We start from the raw sequence: 18140 nt of genomic DNA on the forward strand, positions 1-18140 counted from the left end.
TGCTAATGCTTCATTTTTTAAAGTTTCTTGCTGAAGTCTTCTCGCGTGCAGTCGAAAATTTCAAAATGTATTTTTCGTACTTTCGCGACATTGGCTGAAACAAATTTTCTGAAACTTAGTATTCTCTGACTAAGGCACGCACAGACGACAATTTACTTTATTTTTATCATTTAGGAGCTACGTAGCACCCAGTAGTCTCCTTCAAGATCTCTGACGTCATGGTGTTTAGTGAAGGAATCTCAAAGTAGAATTTCAACCCAAATTTTTCTTTGCTCTTTTTCTGGCTTGCCAAGTGTCGTGTCGTGGTACAGGTGACGTTTTCAGGATCTTGAAATTGCACTTTACTAGTACGGGCAAAAGCGTTCTGATATTTGGTGTCCCTTAACAGAAAAACTAGAAAAAGAACGTTTTTTTCTCGTTTCGGTAGATTACTATTTCACGATAGCAAAAAAAACAGATCCCACGTACAGTGGGAATCGATGATATAAGAAGCACGAATGAGAAACGTTGATATGTCACTTTAAAATCATCACAACGTTATAAGGTGGAGGTAAATGATGCCGCACATGACTTCCGCGTCATGATTATCATGTTTGGATGTGTCGTTTACCTTCGTCATCCATTCACGTCACGTGATACCAAATTTAGTATACGTGGAGCTAGCGACATGGCCGCGAGCACGCTATGAGCGTGGTATGTTGTCATGTTCTTGCATGACACGCGTGTCAGGATTATCATGTTTGCACCAGTCATATTTTGTCATCCGTTGACGTCACGTAACACCAAATTTGGTATATGTGGAGCTAGCAAAACGGCTGGCAGCGCATCATGCAGGGCCCAATATACTCCAATGTAACGTTGACGCGCGCGCACGCTGGGCACAGCGACGCTACGTTAGCAAAACGCGGGCACTCTATAATCTGACGCCAGGCACGACCCGCGTCCGTCGGCGCGGCTCGACGGCAACCGGCGCGAAATGCGACGTGCTGCATTGCGCGCCGATGCGTTACCCAGACAACACTGCGTCTCCTCCTTTTCGCGACAAAAGATGCCGGACGCGCTGAAACGCGCATGCGTCAAAGCAACGCAGCGCGGCACGCGCCTGCGAGTATATGCCAGGTCCAGCACCTGCCCCCCCCCCTCCCACACACACACACACAGAGAGCGAGAGAGAGAGAGATTTGAATACGTGACTGGGACTTCACGGAAAATTGTTGCCAGGGAGCTCATTTTGCGGTCGACCTATCGAAGCACGCGAATTTCAACTGCATGCGAAAGTGAACTATAGGACAGTCAGAAGGACTCTGCATGCAGGCAGGGGTGGATTTAACTGAATGCAGGAACAGCGCAACCAATAAGTAGTTACTTCGTAACTACGGAAGCGAAAAAACAAGGACAGAAAAGAGGTAGGGGTGGATTTAACCAGTCATTTTAGGGCGGATGAAAGAGGTGTCTCATTTTACCAGGATCTCCGAACCGCAACGAGGAGGCGGATGCCGCGGCCCGTGGTCTCGCCACGTGCCGGACCGCGGCCGCGCCCGCCTCCGAAGACGCGACGGCGACCGAAGAAGAAGGCGAGGAGCAGCTGCTCGATTACGGCGACATCCTCGCGTGGTACAGGGAGCAACGACGTGGCTTCCCGCCTCCGCACAAGGATCTTACCCGGTGGGAGGCGGTGAGGTTGCGCCAGCTCCAAACCGAGACTGTGCTGACCCCATCGCTAGCGCGACACGTGTGCCCCGAACTCTACGTGAGTGAAATGTGCAGTGTGTGCGCGAGCGCGAGAGCCACCCTGGCTCACATACTCTGGGGATGTGACGCAGACAGCGCGGACGGTCCGGTGTTACCGCCGCAAGTAGAACAGCGTGTGGGGTCTACGGACCCAGAAGACCAGCGAAGGGCCGTCCGGCAGCTCGAGGTCGCACTGGCGCTGCAAAGGCGAAAGGGGGACACCCTCAGTAACCCGAGCGGCGCCGGGGCACGAAGGCCTTGAGGTCTAGGCCCGCGTGACATTAGGACTTCTAGTGTAACGTGAGATAGGGTGAACCCCACGCCCTGCGCGGCCGGAGGGAATCCCGCATGCTGGAACCCAATAAAGTTTATTCTCTCTCTCTCTCATTTGTGAAAACATTTCTCATATATTGACACGCTTAGCGACCTGCGTTCTAAACTGTCAGTAGAGCACCCATGCCAGGCTGTACAGCCGTTAGCCTCTGCTCCTTAACCTGTAAGATTTCAGGACAAGTAAACTTCAATTCAAACCTGGAGAGGAGGTAGTCCTGACATTTATCTTTAGTAGTATTACTATCATCACAAAAACCCCGTCAGAAACGGCATAAAATAAATAAGTGCAAAAAATTATCCCACTAATTTGTCCTAATTTGTGATTAGAGGTGGACGACAGCGAGGGGGGAGAGGGGGCGCAAACACTGGCTTTGAGGAGGAGGTGGATATGTTTGGCCACAAATATCGTTTTAGCCGTATTAACGTACTGCAGTCTGCGCTCGCATGTGCAATAACTTAACTTCGCAATACCCGAAACATAAGCTTGCGCATGGGGAGAGGCGGGGGACGAATGTTACCTTAAATGACCTAAGAAAGGGGCGAAAAGTCAGCCTCATACTGTATATGGTTGAATCCTGGGCAGGTTGGTTTAGCCTAGCTGGTTTGTGCAGCGCAACGAATCAACGCAACATACAAGAGAAAGTTAATGCAGAACATAACACTCCATTGTGTGCGAACCTTTCCTGTGTGTTCCTTCGATCTGATGCGCTAATCTAGCTACAGTGGCCGAAATTTCCGGAGTCCTTCACTACGGCGTCTATTGTATAATCATGTGATGATTCTGGGACGTTAAACAACAACTGCTATTGTTATGGTACCTACAGACAGTTATGCCCCACACTTTTACGCAGTCGGAACTTCCCCCTGACCGTCCAAGATGCAGGATTATACGTTCGCACAGGTTCTCGACACTAATGGCTGCCGAAGGCGCCTGATGTGCATCTCAAGAAACTCCCGAGTGCCAACCGACAACAGAAAAAACACTGAGAGAACGACATCAGCGCTACTATCAACTGAAAGCTATATTAAGCAAGATCACACATATATAGCCGACACAAGTCACCGGTGGCACCTAGGACGGGGCATACTACAGTGCAATACAGGCACTATCACACCGTATCTACTTGCCATCTTCTTTCTTTCAGGTGAGACCACTTCTTTCCTGGTGATCGTAAATGACGGTAGCAAAGAAAGAGGCAAAAGAAGGAGGGTAGCAAGTCGATACGATGTGATAGTACCAGCTATTGCACCTAGTGCGGTGTGTATGGGCAACGGGTGAGTGGTGTCCCTCACCCCCCTTTTCGCTCTTGTGCCACGGCTCGAGGAACAGCATGCAGAACGCGAGACATGATCAGGATGGGAAAGTCTGGCACTAGTGCTCGCTTACGGTCGAGAGGACGTTTGTGTAGGGCCCAACGAAGTGGCTGCACACGAACCCGAAGAAGTCTGCGCACGGCGATATCGTCCACGTGAGCGTCACGTTCAAGTACTCCGACGCCAGCCGCGGTCCACCGGGGTAGAAGGTCGCTCGCGGTACCGTAGGTTGCGGAACAGGCGTCGTCGGTACCGTGGACCTCGTGGTTACCGTATGTCTTGTGGGTGCCGTGGGCCGCGTCGATGACGTGGTAGATACCATGGGCCGCGTCGGTGGCGTAGGCCTGATGGGTACCGTGAGTTTAGTCGTTGGTGTAGACACCGTCGGTACAGTGGGCACTGGGGAACGAGATGTCGCCGGTGCGGGCGTTGTCGCCGACAACGGCGGTGGCAAAGCCGTGTGGGATTGCGTAGAGCTCGTGGCGACCGGTGATTTGGGGCTTCCTTCCGTTGTCTGATGGAAGAAATGCAAACGGGCGCGTTAATAGCTGCACATCTTTTGTATATAGACAAATTGATCGTCGATACTTTCATTGACCCGAGCGCTCCGTTAGGATAGCTGTCTGCGCAAGGCTGATTTAACAGAGAACAGGAGCACGATAACAGTGACAGAGAGAAGCGCGCAGAACAGGGGTAAAGCACGCGCAGGCGTCCCGTTTACACACACGCCGAAATCAACAAAACCTGGATTCATGCACGCTATCAGTTAGCGGCAAATCGGCCGAGTAGATAGTGGTCAACGCACTACTAAGATTGCAATGTACACAACGTTCCCGCATTTGTTGGCGGATGAGCAGGCATGGATGTATGTATGCACAGTATACTCCTGCACGTATTGAAATGTGACAGCGTGATCGCTTGATATGTGGAATTTAACGTCCTAAAACCTCCATATGATTATGAGAGACGCCGTAGTGGAGGGCTCCGGAAATTTCGACCACCTGGGGTTCTTTAACGTGCACCCGAATCTGAGCACACGGGCCTACAGACAGCGTGATCGCGCGGCCCCTGATCATGCGGCAAGGTGCACCTCTCATGGCTACCGTTGGAAGTATCGTGACGCTGTTGGATTGCGGTATAGCGCGAGAGCATTCGTGACGCGCAATTATTGCTCCAATGAGCTGCTTTGTTTCCCATAGCCCCAAGAGCACACATCAATCTTGGCGCCCTTTCGTATGCTCGGATGTGCGCAGCGTTATTTGCAGCACGCCAGGTTTGTGTGCGCAGGCACCGCCGGCGTTTCGGTTGTCCATAACAGCTCGTTATCGGCCGAAATCAGTTTCGTGTGAACACCCTCGACCTCCCTCTATACTGCGATGCAGCCACTCTCTAGTGTGATTCTTAAAGAGAAAAGAAGAGAAAAGTGAGCCCCGTAACTGCCTACATCAGAGTACGACACCTCAACAGTAGTTCACGAGGGATGGGGGTAAGGAGGTGTTAAAAGGATAGGGCTAAAGGTAAAAAGATAGAGAGGGGGAAGGAGAGAGCGTGGCGCAGGGACAGTGACATCCAGAAGCAAGGAGAAGATGAGAAAGATGGGCACGGTCGCAGGAGTCCGAGGACGGGGCGCCACTCAGCGAGAGCTCTTGTCGGCGTCTGGAGATGGCGTAGGGCGAGCCCAGTCGGCCAGAGCTGCGCTGTCGACGGAGATCGCGGAGGCACAACCGGTCGGCACGAAATCCAGAGAACGAGTCACCGCTTTCTACCACCGGCACCCACGCACGGCGATCTATGTCTTCCATTTCATCCTGTACTTTCGCATTTCAATCCGTGAGTATACTGTATATTGAGCTTGAGCTCAGCTTGAGACCGTGTAGGGAATATGTTCTTACCCTGTAAGAGAATGTTAGGGAATGAGTGGCAGTCATTCGCCGCTAACTGTTTGTTGCGCAAGTCGTAGGGGGCATGCATGCTGAGAGTTTTTTTCTGAACAAAGTTCAACATGTAACTTCGACTTCAACTGTTTTACCCATTTGGAGCTGTCCCGTCTTTCTTTCAAGAGCAGGGTAATGGCCATGCAGGTCTTTGACAATAATTACGACCGAAGGTCCGATATGTTGCATTCCAAGAACAGTTGAGCAACCATCTTTACTCCTGGAGAGCTGTAGATCAAAGGCAGGCCGTTGTGATAAGCGTGTCAACCTCTTGATTAGCATTTATTTCATGTATTGTGAAGCACGTATTGTCTTTTTTGGGACGCGACCGGCGCCGAAGAGGGGCACTGCAATCAACCTTCGCTTAGAGTTCCTGTACATGCGACCTTTCCTAAAGGTATACAAGAAGCGGAATTATAAGGGCTCAAAGTTCTTGTTTGTTTCCCAATATTAATTAAGACTAACAGACAAGGAAACAGAGAGGTGCTCTATAGAAGACGCTTCGTCAACGTAATTTCGGCCTTGCAATGGGCACCTCCTGGTCATAAGAGTTGGCGGTGCGGGGGGCGGGGGGGCTCCTTTTCCTTAAAGCTAGTATGAGCAATAACTCTACCTTCGTAGCCCCTCCCCCCTCCCAAAATGGGCAACAATACGCACGCTTCTGGCCATGTTATACGTCGGTGTATACCTTGGTGATCGGCGTCCCGGCGGACCAGAGAGAGTAGGTGAGCGCCGCGCCGGCCAGGACACCGGGTAGCATGCCCCAGACCCAGGCCAGGGCCAGCACCTTATTCCGCTCCTGCCGCTCTCGCCTGGTCGCCTCTTCGAGGTCGGGACGGGTCACGACTGTCACACTGGTGACAGGAAGCACACTGCCGGTTTGAGCCTGCGATGTCGTCGTTAACGTGATAACTTGAGCAAGAAGTTAATTAGTACAATATAGAGTAATCATCCTTTGTGAACTTAACGTAATATATATCCCTTTAAAATAGGTGTACATAAACTATGTAAGATAATTAGCATCGATTTAAAGCTATAATCTCTGTAGAACATAAGTTCAAAATTCCTTTCAAGTAAGCATTCTTGAACCCGAAGGCGTTCAGTACAATATAAAGTATAGAAGCATCGCTTCTTCACGTAAGTCGTCATACATTTTTTCTCAACTCATTGCAGGAACAAGTTCATTGTGCAAACACTTGTATATTAAGGTACATCATGAATGTCTTCAGTACAAAATTGTAGCAGACGAGTGTCTTCTATGTATGTATGTTTCTTTCGAATATAAAATTCTTTTAAAATAGGCGCACGTGAGCAAACCAACATTTTTTTAAAGCTATAATCCCTGAAACGTAAGATATTCAGTGTTGCTTTCAAGTAAGTGTCCCTTGAGCATGTAAAGTGTTCACTACAATATAAAGTAAGCATCCTTTGTGCACTTAACAGTATCTTTTTAAAATAGGTGAGCATTAGGCATGTAGGTAACCAGCATATATTTCAGGCTAGAATACCTGTAGAACATAAGGTGTTCAGTATTTCTTTCAAGTATGTGTACTTTGAGTCCGTCATGTGTTCAGTTCCTTCAAAGGCGTTGTCGGCAGTGCATGTCGCCGTCGATCTGTTGGACAGTGCGATTCAACAGTGCAATCTGTTGAACCTGTTTCAGTTTCTTTTCGTGCCGTACACTTAGCGATGGAGAGATGCTGCATGGTAGATCACACAAAAAGCGTCCCTTGAGCATTTGCCCTAAGACGACTAGAAGGCTAAATTATTCATCGTTTTGTTCCTAGCCAATTATACTGATATCCACCATTGCGGAACTTCTTCCTGTACCCAGCTGTGTCGCCCGAATCGGCCAACGTTGGACCAAACGATGATATCATGTTATATCTACATCATGTGAGGCCCACAATGACGTCCAAATGGTGAGCTTTGATGCCATGATTACGTCATATGATGACGACCTCCTTTCATTTTGTGCATCACTCGCCTCGTGTTGAAGACGACAGCCTCTTTTCGCGTTCGATAAGGCATCCGAGGCTCTCCCTCGTTTCGCGGTAAACAACTTTGAGCACTCCAGAAAAGAAGGGTAATATTAAAAGCCTATTTTCTTTGTTATAAACAATACAAATGAGATCTGACAGACAATTATGGCAAGGAAAATATAGGGGATATTATTTAGAGTAATTGTAATGTTAATGTAAACCTCACATTATGATACCCTTTATAATTTCCTTGGCAAAATTGATCAATCGATTGATTATTGATTGATTGATTGATTGATTGATTGATTGATTGATATGTCTAGTTTAACGTCCCGAAACAACTATATGAGAATGAGAGAAGCCGCAGTGGAGGGCTCCGTGAATTTCGACCCCTGCGGTTCTTCAACGTGCACCCAAATCTGAGCACACGGTCTTGCAACATTTCCGCCTCCATGGGAAATGCAGCCGCCGCAGCCGGGATTTGATCCCGCGACCTGCGGGTCAGCAGCCGAGTAGCTTACCCACTAGCCACTGTCTGCCAGTTATTATGAACACTCAAGGAAGTTTTAAGCGAGCAAAAACCACTTCTTTCCTGACCCAAACACAAGTATTATGATTTATGTGTGTTTTGGTTCCCCAAATATCTTTTATACGATAACGTTCTAACTAAAACACTCTTTAGAAGTTGAGGGTGTGGTGTTTTATCGAAACACCCATGACACATACAACACCTTCCAGATGGTAACTGGGACTTGCTAATTTAAAAAGTCGTACCTTAAGCGAGTTTAGATTAAAAGATACGCTTCTTTTAGGGCTATATAGAGCATAGAATGAACTTACGTCTCTTCTCCTCGTGTTCAGTGTTCTTTTATATAGAACACGAATATCGACACCGGCATGCACTGACCTACACCTCAAGATACTATGAGTATACCAGATGGTCAGTGCAAGGATTGCAGCGTCAGCGCTCCGTCCATGGAGTATTTTAATCTACGCTCTGCTGGGTGTATGGCTGGTTGGTATATACTGACTGGTAGCCCGAATGGTAGATTTCATTCTTCATATTGTTGTTGTTTCAGTGATAACGGTGAGTAGGCCGTTGAAAAGGCCCCATAACAAGGGTGCTAGGCCTGTTGCAACACCCTATGGCATGGATGTTTTGATACGTGAAGACACCCTTTTTTCTAGACTGTAAGGGTGACACACAATTATAAACCCTCAATGTTATAAACTGGTATACAGAGTACAAAAGTTTTGTATTCGGAAATGTTATGAGGAACGCCGCTCAAATTTCTGGGCCTATTGAAACACTGCATGCATAACTAGAATTACCTTACAAGGAATATTTTTAAACCTTATACGTGCACAAACAGCTGAAGCGTTTCAAAGAATCGAAATTGATATCACGCCGCCACTGTAGTACAGTGGTTATGGTGCTTGGCCACCAACCTGAAGGTCGTAGGTTCGATTTCCACCGCTGCGGTCACAATTCGGTGGAAGACAAATTTTATGAAGGACCATGTACAGTGAGACATCAGTGCATGGTAATGAACACCGCATCGTCAAAACTTTCGGATCCCTCCGCTAGGGCACACACCTCACATGGTCCTGGCGCGCAAGAACGATGACACTATTGGCCGCGAGGGCCTCCACCAGAGAGGCCAGCGCTGCGATCGTTCTGACGTCACAGATAGGATAGTAGTTGTGGAATACGGCAGCTTTGCTTTCGCGACACCACTTTAATCATCCCCCATGGCTGCACCGGTTCTTAGTCGCGATTTTACGACGCAAATTAGACACGGGAGTGCCACCGGGGGCACCGATTCATAGTTTGCTTGCCCGTATCATCAGGTCTTACCGCCTCTTTTAAGCCCTCGAGCTTCAAAACAAAGGAAAGCACACACGGTGGCCGCAGCAAGAGCGCAGAAAATGCGGAGTTTCTAGCAAGCACCACAACCCGTAATACTAAGAGTGACGTCGTCACGTAGGTCGCGCCACGGTATGTCATCGAGGCCAATCATGAACCGATGCTATTCTGGACACTGTCTAATTCTAGCATATTGTCAAACTTCATAATGGCAGCATTTTCAGCCAATCAGAGAGGTCGTAGCAACTCACTTGGCCAATTAGCATCGATCAAAGGCGGAATCTGACAACATAGTGGCGGAATTCGAGAATGTCCAGAATAGCACCCCTGCGTACCAATAAACCAAACCGGAAGGGTAAGGCATCCGCGTGCTGGAACTGTCGATACGCGTGACGTCATTCTTATTCGTACCCGCGACGGTTCCTCAGAGAACGGCGTCATGGAAGAGAGCGCCGTCGAAGTAGAGAACGTCCCGCTTTTCATGGACGACGACGTTAAACCTTCCGCGGGGTCCATGATGGACATCGTTGACGAACCAGAGGAAACCGGGGACGCCTGCTTCGAGACAGCCGGTCCGTGGTGAGCCTGTGGAATATTCGAAACGTATGCCATTGAAACTTGAATTAAAATCGTCGAGACGTCATGCTTCGCGTACAGTAAGGTGACACATACGGTTCTCCATGGGGACATCGGGTGCCCTCCAGAAACTTTTCGCAGGAAGACGATAGAATGGACGTTGTTGCAACCTCACCCCTTGTTGTTCTTCTTCTTCTACTCACACGCAGCCCGTGCCCTGAAAAAGCACGAAACGATGATGACGGTGATGATGTGCCTTTATTGCAAGTGTAAGGTTCACGAGATGAAACGTGATTCACGGATAAGGTGGGCCAAGAATTTGCATTACAAAGTTGATCTAAAAAAGTCGAAACACTCAATGGGTAAAACTTCTCATAGATAAAGCCATTTTGTAATTATGAACACATCATTATATTGCCACGCGCATTCAAAAAGGTGAAAGCCTCAGATGTTTCATCGAACGCGCGAGAGAGAGGGAAAAGCAGAGAGGTAAGCCTGAGCGGTAGTATGCTCTAGCCTGCTACACTACGCCGAGAATGGGCGAAGGGAAAATATATACTAAAGGATAATGATGACAAGTACGTGCAGCCCCGTCAGACTGACAAAATAACATAACCGCACGTCCAGTCCAGCTGCTTGTAAGATGGCGAAAACTGGCTGTCATCAGTGGTGCAATTGTGTACAAATTCAAAAATCCGGACGGAGGCGTTCGTTCCGTCGGTGACGTCAAAAAGTGGGCAGTTCGCAGCAGTTGCGAGGACGAGGGGAAGCGAACAGCCAATGAGGGAAATGGAGGCCTGCGTCATCATTTTGACGTTGGCTTGGGGATCGTAGAGCAAAGTGAAAAGTGTTTGTAACATGTTGAAAAATGTTTAACTATTATTGCTCACTATTAAAATGTGTTGGCACTAGTTTTAAAATGTTGAGTAGAAATACGGCACAATTCAAACGTATTTTTTTTCGTTATTGTTTTGAAATGACGCTAAATTTAGCGGCACGGTAAGTAGTGGCGCCAAATACAACCCCGTTTCAAGCACTCATATCTCCACGACTATTCAAACCTAAACGGCGCAGGTGTTCTGTGGCGCAACTTTTGAAGCCGTTGGCTCAGTCGAGCGCAATCATGGCGGAGGGCAACGGCACCAGCTGCAGCCAACAGCAGCAACGGCTCATCCACGTTTCCGAGCTTCAGCGCGCGCTGCTGCTCGCCTTAGACGAACATCCCCGGCTAGCGGCGAAAGCCATCGAGCTGCGGCACGGCGTCACCGTCGCCGACCGGCAACGACTGTGGCAAGAGCTCAGCCACGCGTTGAACCATGAAGGACCTGCGCGAAAAAACACAGGCGAGACGAAAAACCGTGGCAGTAGGAAACGCCATGTTTTCTAAGTGCCCGGATGCTGAAAAGCCGCGAAACCCTTACATTTCAATCCAATCCAATCCATCCGGTTCCTTTCGGACGGTCTCTCCGACCGTTCCTTCGCCTTCGTCCGAAAACCGGAGAAAAACAGTCACGTGACACCTTGGCCCACGTCACATAGAACGTCACAGCATTCGTCACGGCTCGAATGGGCCAATCGCGCGAGACTCAATGGAACAGCCCGCCTCCGTCCGGATTTAGAATTTCTACATAATTGCACCACAGTGGCCTCAGCACGAGTGCAGCAAAAATATCAAAGCGCTATGACGTCACAGATATCACCGTCGTTTGTGTCCTCATCATGATGATACTATGCCGTAACTTCACGCGACGTCGCCTGATGGCACCGTCACGGAAGATTGTTCGTTGGTCAAAGATGTGCCGATCACAAACTGCCTTTGAAACTCAAGCAAAAAAATAAAGAAAAAAGGGGAGATGTGAGCGCGAGAGGAATTCGTGTTTCTGCGCCGCGATTTGCTGCGCAGTCGCAAGCCTCAAGCCCTTGAGCCGCGGCTCAACAAGTTCCAGTAGTTGCCGCGAATGCAGCGCCGCTTTTTAGCGTGCTACTACTTTGATATCGTAAGCATGTACAGTGTTAATTTTTATGAAAGGGAACACGCGAACGCGTGGCCTGGTTCAAATGGACAGTTCGACTGGTTTCGCCTGGTTCAACTGGACAGTTCGTGCCATCTATCGGGGCTCGGTTGAACCGAAAACGTCTGCTATCTCGGAGGCCACGGCAGTAAATCGTTGAGTGGCCGTTGTTGCTGCTGTGGCTCCCGCTACCTTCGCTCTGCTGCTTATAGTGTCAGCGGCCACTCAGCAGAGCCAACAGCAATAGCGACGTGAAATTTTCCACTTTCTGGCGGGCAATTCAAGGTGTGCTGAGGCGATGCGGTGCAGTAAAACGTGATTTCATTCAAAATAAGCACTTCCTTGGCACAAAAGTAGCACTATACGGCGTTTCTGGACCGCTATTTCAGCATTTGCATTTGTGTACATTTAACTCCTGGCAGAAAAATGGCGATACACGTCTTGGTCTCGGTTGCTTAACTTCTGACATTACCGGTAAGTAGCACACAGAGCCCATCCCCCCCCCCCCCCCCCGAAAAATTTCCCGTATGCCGTATTTAGCGCGAAATCAAAATGACCATTTCTTCACCACCACCCTCAGATCAAAAAGGTACTCCCCTCTTCCCCTTCAATAATTCTGCCTACGCTCCTATCCCGTCCAACCGAAACCCTTCCAGATCGGCAGAGGGCAGCACAGGAAAAAGTAATAGGCGGATTATTGGCCAGTCCCCCATAGTGGGTGCTAGCCATCTATTATCGGCGAAGAAGAACAAGACGTCATAAGAATGGGGAGGATGCCGGACCAAGAGCAGTCACCGCCATTCGTCGACGTGAGCCCCCTGCACAGGATTCCGCTGGTGTTCGTCAACCTGCTGGTGTTCGCGGTCTCCTGCATGGTCGCGTTCGCCTGTGTGAGTTGATCTGAAACGACGACACTCGCATCCATTCGCACGAGCTCGCGTCTATTGAGAAATAGAAGTTATGCCTTTCCGAAACACTTAGGGCGCCGTGGTGGCGTGGCTATTCCCATAATATTTTATATTACTCTCCGATTTTCCTTCGATATCGAAAATCTGATACTCTATGCTCATTTGCAACCAGACAAAAATATAAGCTCCACCCACAGCTATTGCTGTCCCTACCACAGAGAATTTTCATGAGTGATCCGACCAATAGCGCCTATTAAATATAGTGGCACCTGCCTTCTTTCCTGTCTCACGGGAAGAAAGAAGGTGAACAGAAAAATATTGGTGAGGCTGATTAGAAGGTATAAATAAAGTACGAAAAGGGTCCACATAGATAAATGTGTCTTAGTAGCACGCTGTTATGCCGGTTGGTGCAAAGATTGGTGAACCACAAGGCTTAGCAAAAAAGAAAAGAAGGGGGACAGATTTGACGCCGTGAATTTGATTTGAACGTATGATGGATTGAAAAAGGCTACCTGTCGATGAAATGTACCTTAACAGTACTCTGTTTTGGACCACGCAGTTGCTGCAAAGCTTGTTGGACTACAGAGTGGTAACAAGAGGGGTAAAGGGGTAACAGATAGACCAAAGGCCGTGAGGCTGAGCAGGAGGTATAACGAACTGAAAAGGGTCGTTGTAGACGAAATGTGCTTTAACAGCACGCTATGTTGGGCAAGTAGGTGTACGTACAATGCTTGTGGTCGGTTTCCGCACGATGGTGAAGTCGCTCGTGACGCAATTTTGGTGAACCCTGCCTCGTCCGATTTGACGCCCACGGGACGGCATTATGCTCTCCCATATTAGAGTACCAAGTACTTACCACGTTTTTTAAACAAACGACAAGGCTTAAGGCTACGTAAGAAAAGCTAGAAGGGAGACCGAGAAAACGCTGTCACCTGTCTTTCCCTCTCCTGTCTTATGTAGCCTTGCAATTTGGTTGATTGGGCAACTTGGTGATACATGACTGTTGTGAAATGAGAGTGCAATACTTAGACGCGAACAGAAAGACAGGGACACTGTGCTTCATCCCTGTCTTTCACTGTCTTTGTTCCTGTCTTTCTGTCCGCGTTTAAGTAGCGTGCTCTCATTTCAGAAGAGTAGCCTTGCACCTTGTCGTTCACAAAGATATAGGGCAGAGTTTACATTCTCCTTAGTTGATCAGAGTAAAAGGTACCACCGCCCCCCCCCCCCTCCTTTCCCTGACCACTCGCTCAAGCCTGTGTGCTCAGCACCCTATGGTACCATCCACAGATCTCGTCCATCGTGGATCGTGGCAGCGAAATCTCGTTCCGGCGTCGCTCACTCCTGGTCAGCTTCGTGGTCAACCGGGACATCACGGCGCTATTATTCTCGCTCATCATGATGGTTATCACCTTGACGGGCTTCGTCGGGGCGCTCCGAGAGAACGTCGGTTTCCTGCAGTGCTACATCCAAGGCACCTGCCTGCTCATTCTCCTCGACATCCTCTTCGTGGCCGCCACTGTCACCCTACCATATCTGACAAAGAATGTGAGCAGTAGAGCAGCCAGCCATTTCTTTTTAAGGCAGATCTATAGTATTTCTTGGGATACTGTTTAGAAACATTTGTTGTCACAAACGTCAGTAACATTCGACAGAACAGTTTCTTCTTAGACGTACAATAACGATGATGGCAAAACAGACGTCATTAACATGAACATGGATAAGAGATGATGTTGAAAGAACATGTACATTCAGTGGTTCACGCAAACACAAGCACAAAAAATATTGCACTTGAACGCATACATTTTGGCCTGTCTATATGTGTCACGCGATTCAGCCACCTGGCCAAAGCATATGTCCAAGAAGAAAATGTTTTGTCGAAATGTTATTGACGTCTGTGAAACATTCTCCTAAACGCTGGCTGATGCATTGGTGCGTCGGCAAAAATGCCATGGCCACATGTAAATACGCGAAATGTACAGGTCCATGTTTTATTTGTGCGCCTCCTTTACCTTGCGATATGCACATGTGTACCTATAGCTGTCTTTTTGTGACACATTTTTGTGTGGCAGCGTTTGTGTGAAACGTCGAATGTACATGTTTCTTCCACGTCATCTCATATCCATGTCCATGTAAATGAGGTTTGTTTCTTATTCATAGGTAATGTAGGACTAACAAGAAAATGTTCTGTTGAAATGTTTTTTACGTCTGTGGCAATTAATTTTTCTAAACACAAAGACACTTTTTCTCTACACACGGTTTTCGTGAGGGCTTAGAATAGGGACGGCTCCCTGCTCTCCCTTATAGTACGAAGTAAATCGTTGAACACTTCTTCCTAAACACAGTCCACGACTCCGCAATCAGAGAAGCACAACCGGAACGGAGAATGGTAGTCCAAGGCGTACATAATTTACTCTAAAAACGTGAAAATGACTGTTCATTTTCCATTGTCGCACTATGATCGAATGATTGACCCTATTTATCGTCAATGGTTCCACAATAGTCATAGACTTGCTTCTATACTTCGTCGACAATATTTCTGTTGAGCACTTTGAAATAAAGATGCCATCTTCTCATGCTTATTGAAATACAACTGAGGAAGTATTTCATCTATGGTATCTATATCGAGTTCGTTGATGACTTTTCAATTGAAAGTCGTGGGCCAATTTTCAATGCTGGTCCACAATTTCCTCAACGGCATTGTAATTGAACCATCATGTGTTTTCGATGCCATCTGTTGTCATTGCTCAATAACTTCTCTTTGTTTTTTGTTTTTCAAAAAAAAAAATTCGTAAGGGTCGAGATACCACCGCCACTCCATTTCCGTGAAAGGTTAGCTTCTGATTGGCGTTTCGAAAGCATCGGTGCTTTGCCGGTGTACGTGATTGGCCCGTGTCTCTGAGCGGGCCAGTAGCTCGATCTTCGCAGGGCCGCTTCGCGGTTCTCACTTTATGTCCTTGCTGGTATCGTTATACTTCCATTGCTATAGGATCGACAGAGGTGTGCCGTTCTACCAACGATGCGATTAGCGACGTTTTTCATCGCGTCGTGTGAAGCCGAGCTGTTGTGGTGTGAACGCTTTCTACAGAAACACGTGCACGGTGGTTACGGCATGTGGTTGGGGAATAGGCGGGCGACTACAGTCCGATTGATTGATTGATATGTGTGGGTTAACGTCCCAAAACCCCTTTATGATTATGAGAGACGTCGTAGTGGACGGCTTCGGAAATTTCGGCCGCCTGGCGACTATACAGTCCGATACGAGTTAAGAAGTCTGCGGCGTTTTCTTCTTAAAGGCGGATGCACACAGTCCTCAACCAATAGGCGTGCACTCCCGGCTGACGTCATGAGCCTGACTGTCGGTGAAACTTCGCTCTCAACCCCCCCTCCTTTTTTTTTTTTTTGTTCTCAAAAAACATCCTCGAAAGCATCTTCTAGATGTTTGTTTTTTTCGCCGCGGTGGCAATTGGCTGCCGAACTTCAGCCGTCATGGCAGTGACGCTCCGGACTTCTTAATTTGAAACCAAATGCAGTGTTATGTGAGCTACTTGGCTGGGGACGATCCAACCGTCAAATGTTTTCGGAGTGTCCTATCATTGCCGCAGACGAGGCCCTCACTTTTGAACAGACTGATCGAGTCGATTAATGTCTAGAACAATCATAAGAAAGCCAATAAACATTGAGGACCAAAGAAGGCGCACAAAAATAATGTGTTTTTTATTAACTTGTGACACCTGTGCAACACACTTATTTGCTTCTTCCTGCTTTTCAACGCTTATTCTATTTCCAGAAAGCCCACAGTATCTTCTCCATCGAACTTATCGTGAGCTACCGAGATAACCCGGACTATGGAAAACTCGTGGACTATGCCCAGGTAAGCTTATATACGCAACCTGTGAAAACTATACTTGCTCCCTCGCGCTTCCGCTGTCGGCGCTCTTCTAGAGTTGTCCTTCGCATGCCCATGTGTAAGGCTTCATAAGAAACTGGTTACGTGCGTGCTCGGTGCCATGACTGCGACGCGATGTATGACGTCACCCACAACGCAGCCAATGCAGCGCGTGCTTGGGTACAACGCTGAGAAAGAAGTAACTGACAAAACAGCCAATGAAGACCACTCGTGACACTGCTGCCGGACGGTTTCTTGTTTTTCCTGGCTATATACAGCTTTCGCTGTAAAAGGGATAAAGGTGGTGATTTTTCTCAGCTTCTTCGAACGATAAGCAGTGATGAAAGTGACATTTTGATTTCCGGAGCAGATTTTGGAGCAGAAAAAAATGGTGCTTTGGAGCAGCTTTGAGTGTCTTCGGAGCAGCAAAAAATGCTATTATAGCTTGGAGTTGCTATTGAAGTTTTCGGAGCAGATCCATGTTCCTAATGACTCCTGAAGTCTAAAACATCACTTAAGTGTGTAGTAACTATATATATTTATTAATATAACCTGCCGGATGCTAGTATGCAGCTAGTATATAAACAGTGTAGTTGGCGTAAATCATGGTGGGTGGGGAGGAAGGGTTCAAGAGAGACAGGACTTTTTTTGTGTTCAGGCTAGGAAGGACAGCCCTTGCAAGATTCCCCCTTGAGATTTAGCTCTAGCACGTAATATAATTAAGTTAACAGTAAAGCGTAGAGCAATAAACTTATTAATGCTTGCTATATTTTACTGCGTACCTGTGTTAAAGGACCTTTAGCTGTGTGAACCATAGCAATCGCAAGAAGTTGAAAAAAAGAGACCAAATAGAACAATGCAATTACTCGAGCTCGGACCCCATGCTCGTTTCTTTTAATATTATTGGAAAGCATGATTTAATTCCTATATAAATAAAGATACAACACATATTTAAAAAAAATGGTCGCCATGGCCTGGTATGTGTCACCCCTTGAGATTTTTCTGGATTTACGCCACTGTGTAGTACACTAGGATAATAGTGCTGCTTGCTTTTGGTTTCGCTTATGCCCAATGAGTGGTCCCATGGATCAACATTATTTTTTTTTTAGTTTGCCAACACCATTTTGGGGCGAATTTGGAGCAGTTACTAGCAAATATTGCAATTTAGAGCAGCATGCAGCACAATTTCTCTTTTAGAGCAGTTTGGAGCAATTGGAGCAGCACTTCCATCACTGCGATAAGGTGCCAGCCGGCCATCTCGTGCCACACGGAGTCGAAAATAGGAAACTTAGGCGGACACAACTCGATGTTTTACACTCTTGTTGGTATCTTGGAGCGCAGAGCAGACAAGATACAAGAGAACGACTACATAGAATGAGCGTTATGATTCTTCTTTGTTTACTACATACTAAAGTGTATTCACAGAAGATGATGATGATTAGTAGATTTTAGTGGCGCAAGGGCCAATTGATGGCCAAAGAGCGCCATTTCAATTGACTACAGATATGAACAATGATTCACAGAAGATGGCCAGGCTATATCTTACACTGATGCGTAGAAACGCATACTGTAATCGAACCACTGAAGGACAGCTATC

The 18140-nt window shown here is 47.6% G+C and overlaps 2 protein-coding genes across 5 annotated transcripts in view; one reads left to right on the forward strand and one right to left on the reverse strand.

The window, feature by feature from the left end:
* The window catches only part of LOC142765741 (neprilysin-1-like), a 60204-nt gene that overhangs the window by 21110 nt on the left and 20954 nt on the right, over positions 1-18140 (reverse strand). For 2 of the 4 annotated variants that reach the window (XM_075867274.1, XM_075867273.1), the window contains exons 3-6: positions 9834-9954; positions 9573-9746; positions 6001-6198; positions 3452-3892 (exon numbers count right to left, since the gene is read on the reverse strand). In XM_075867274.1, coding sequence (XP_075723389.1) covers positions 3452-3892; positions 6001-6198; positions 9573-9746; positions 9834-9851 — 831 coding nt within the window. In that variant the 5' untranslated portion in view covers positions 9852-9954. The remainder of the gene's footprint in view (positions 1-3451; positions 3893-6000; positions 6199-9572; positions 9747-9833; positions 9955-18140) is intronic. The other 2 variants (XM_075867276.1, XM_075867275.1) reach the window with 2 other exon arrangements.
* The window catches only part of LOC119167893 (uncharacterized), a 49096-nt gene continuing 43478 nt past the window's right edge, over positions 12523-18140 (forward strand). Inside the window, exons 1-3 of the mRNA XM_075867954.1 lie at positions 12523-12639; positions 13945-14202; positions 16445-16528. Coding sequence (XP_075724069.1) covers positions 12523-12639; positions 13945-14202; positions 16445-16528 — 459 coding nt within the window. The remainder of the gene's footprint in view (positions 12640-13944; positions 14203-16444; positions 16529-18140) is intronic.

This window comes from Rhipicephalus microplus, chromosome 6 (assembly GCF_043290135.1).
Source record: "Rhipicephalus microplus isolate Deutch F79 chromosome 6, USDA_Rmic, whole genome shotgun sequence".
NCBI lineage: Eukaryota > Metazoa > Arthropoda > Arachnida > Ixodida > Ixodidae > Rhipicephalus > Rhipicephalus microplus.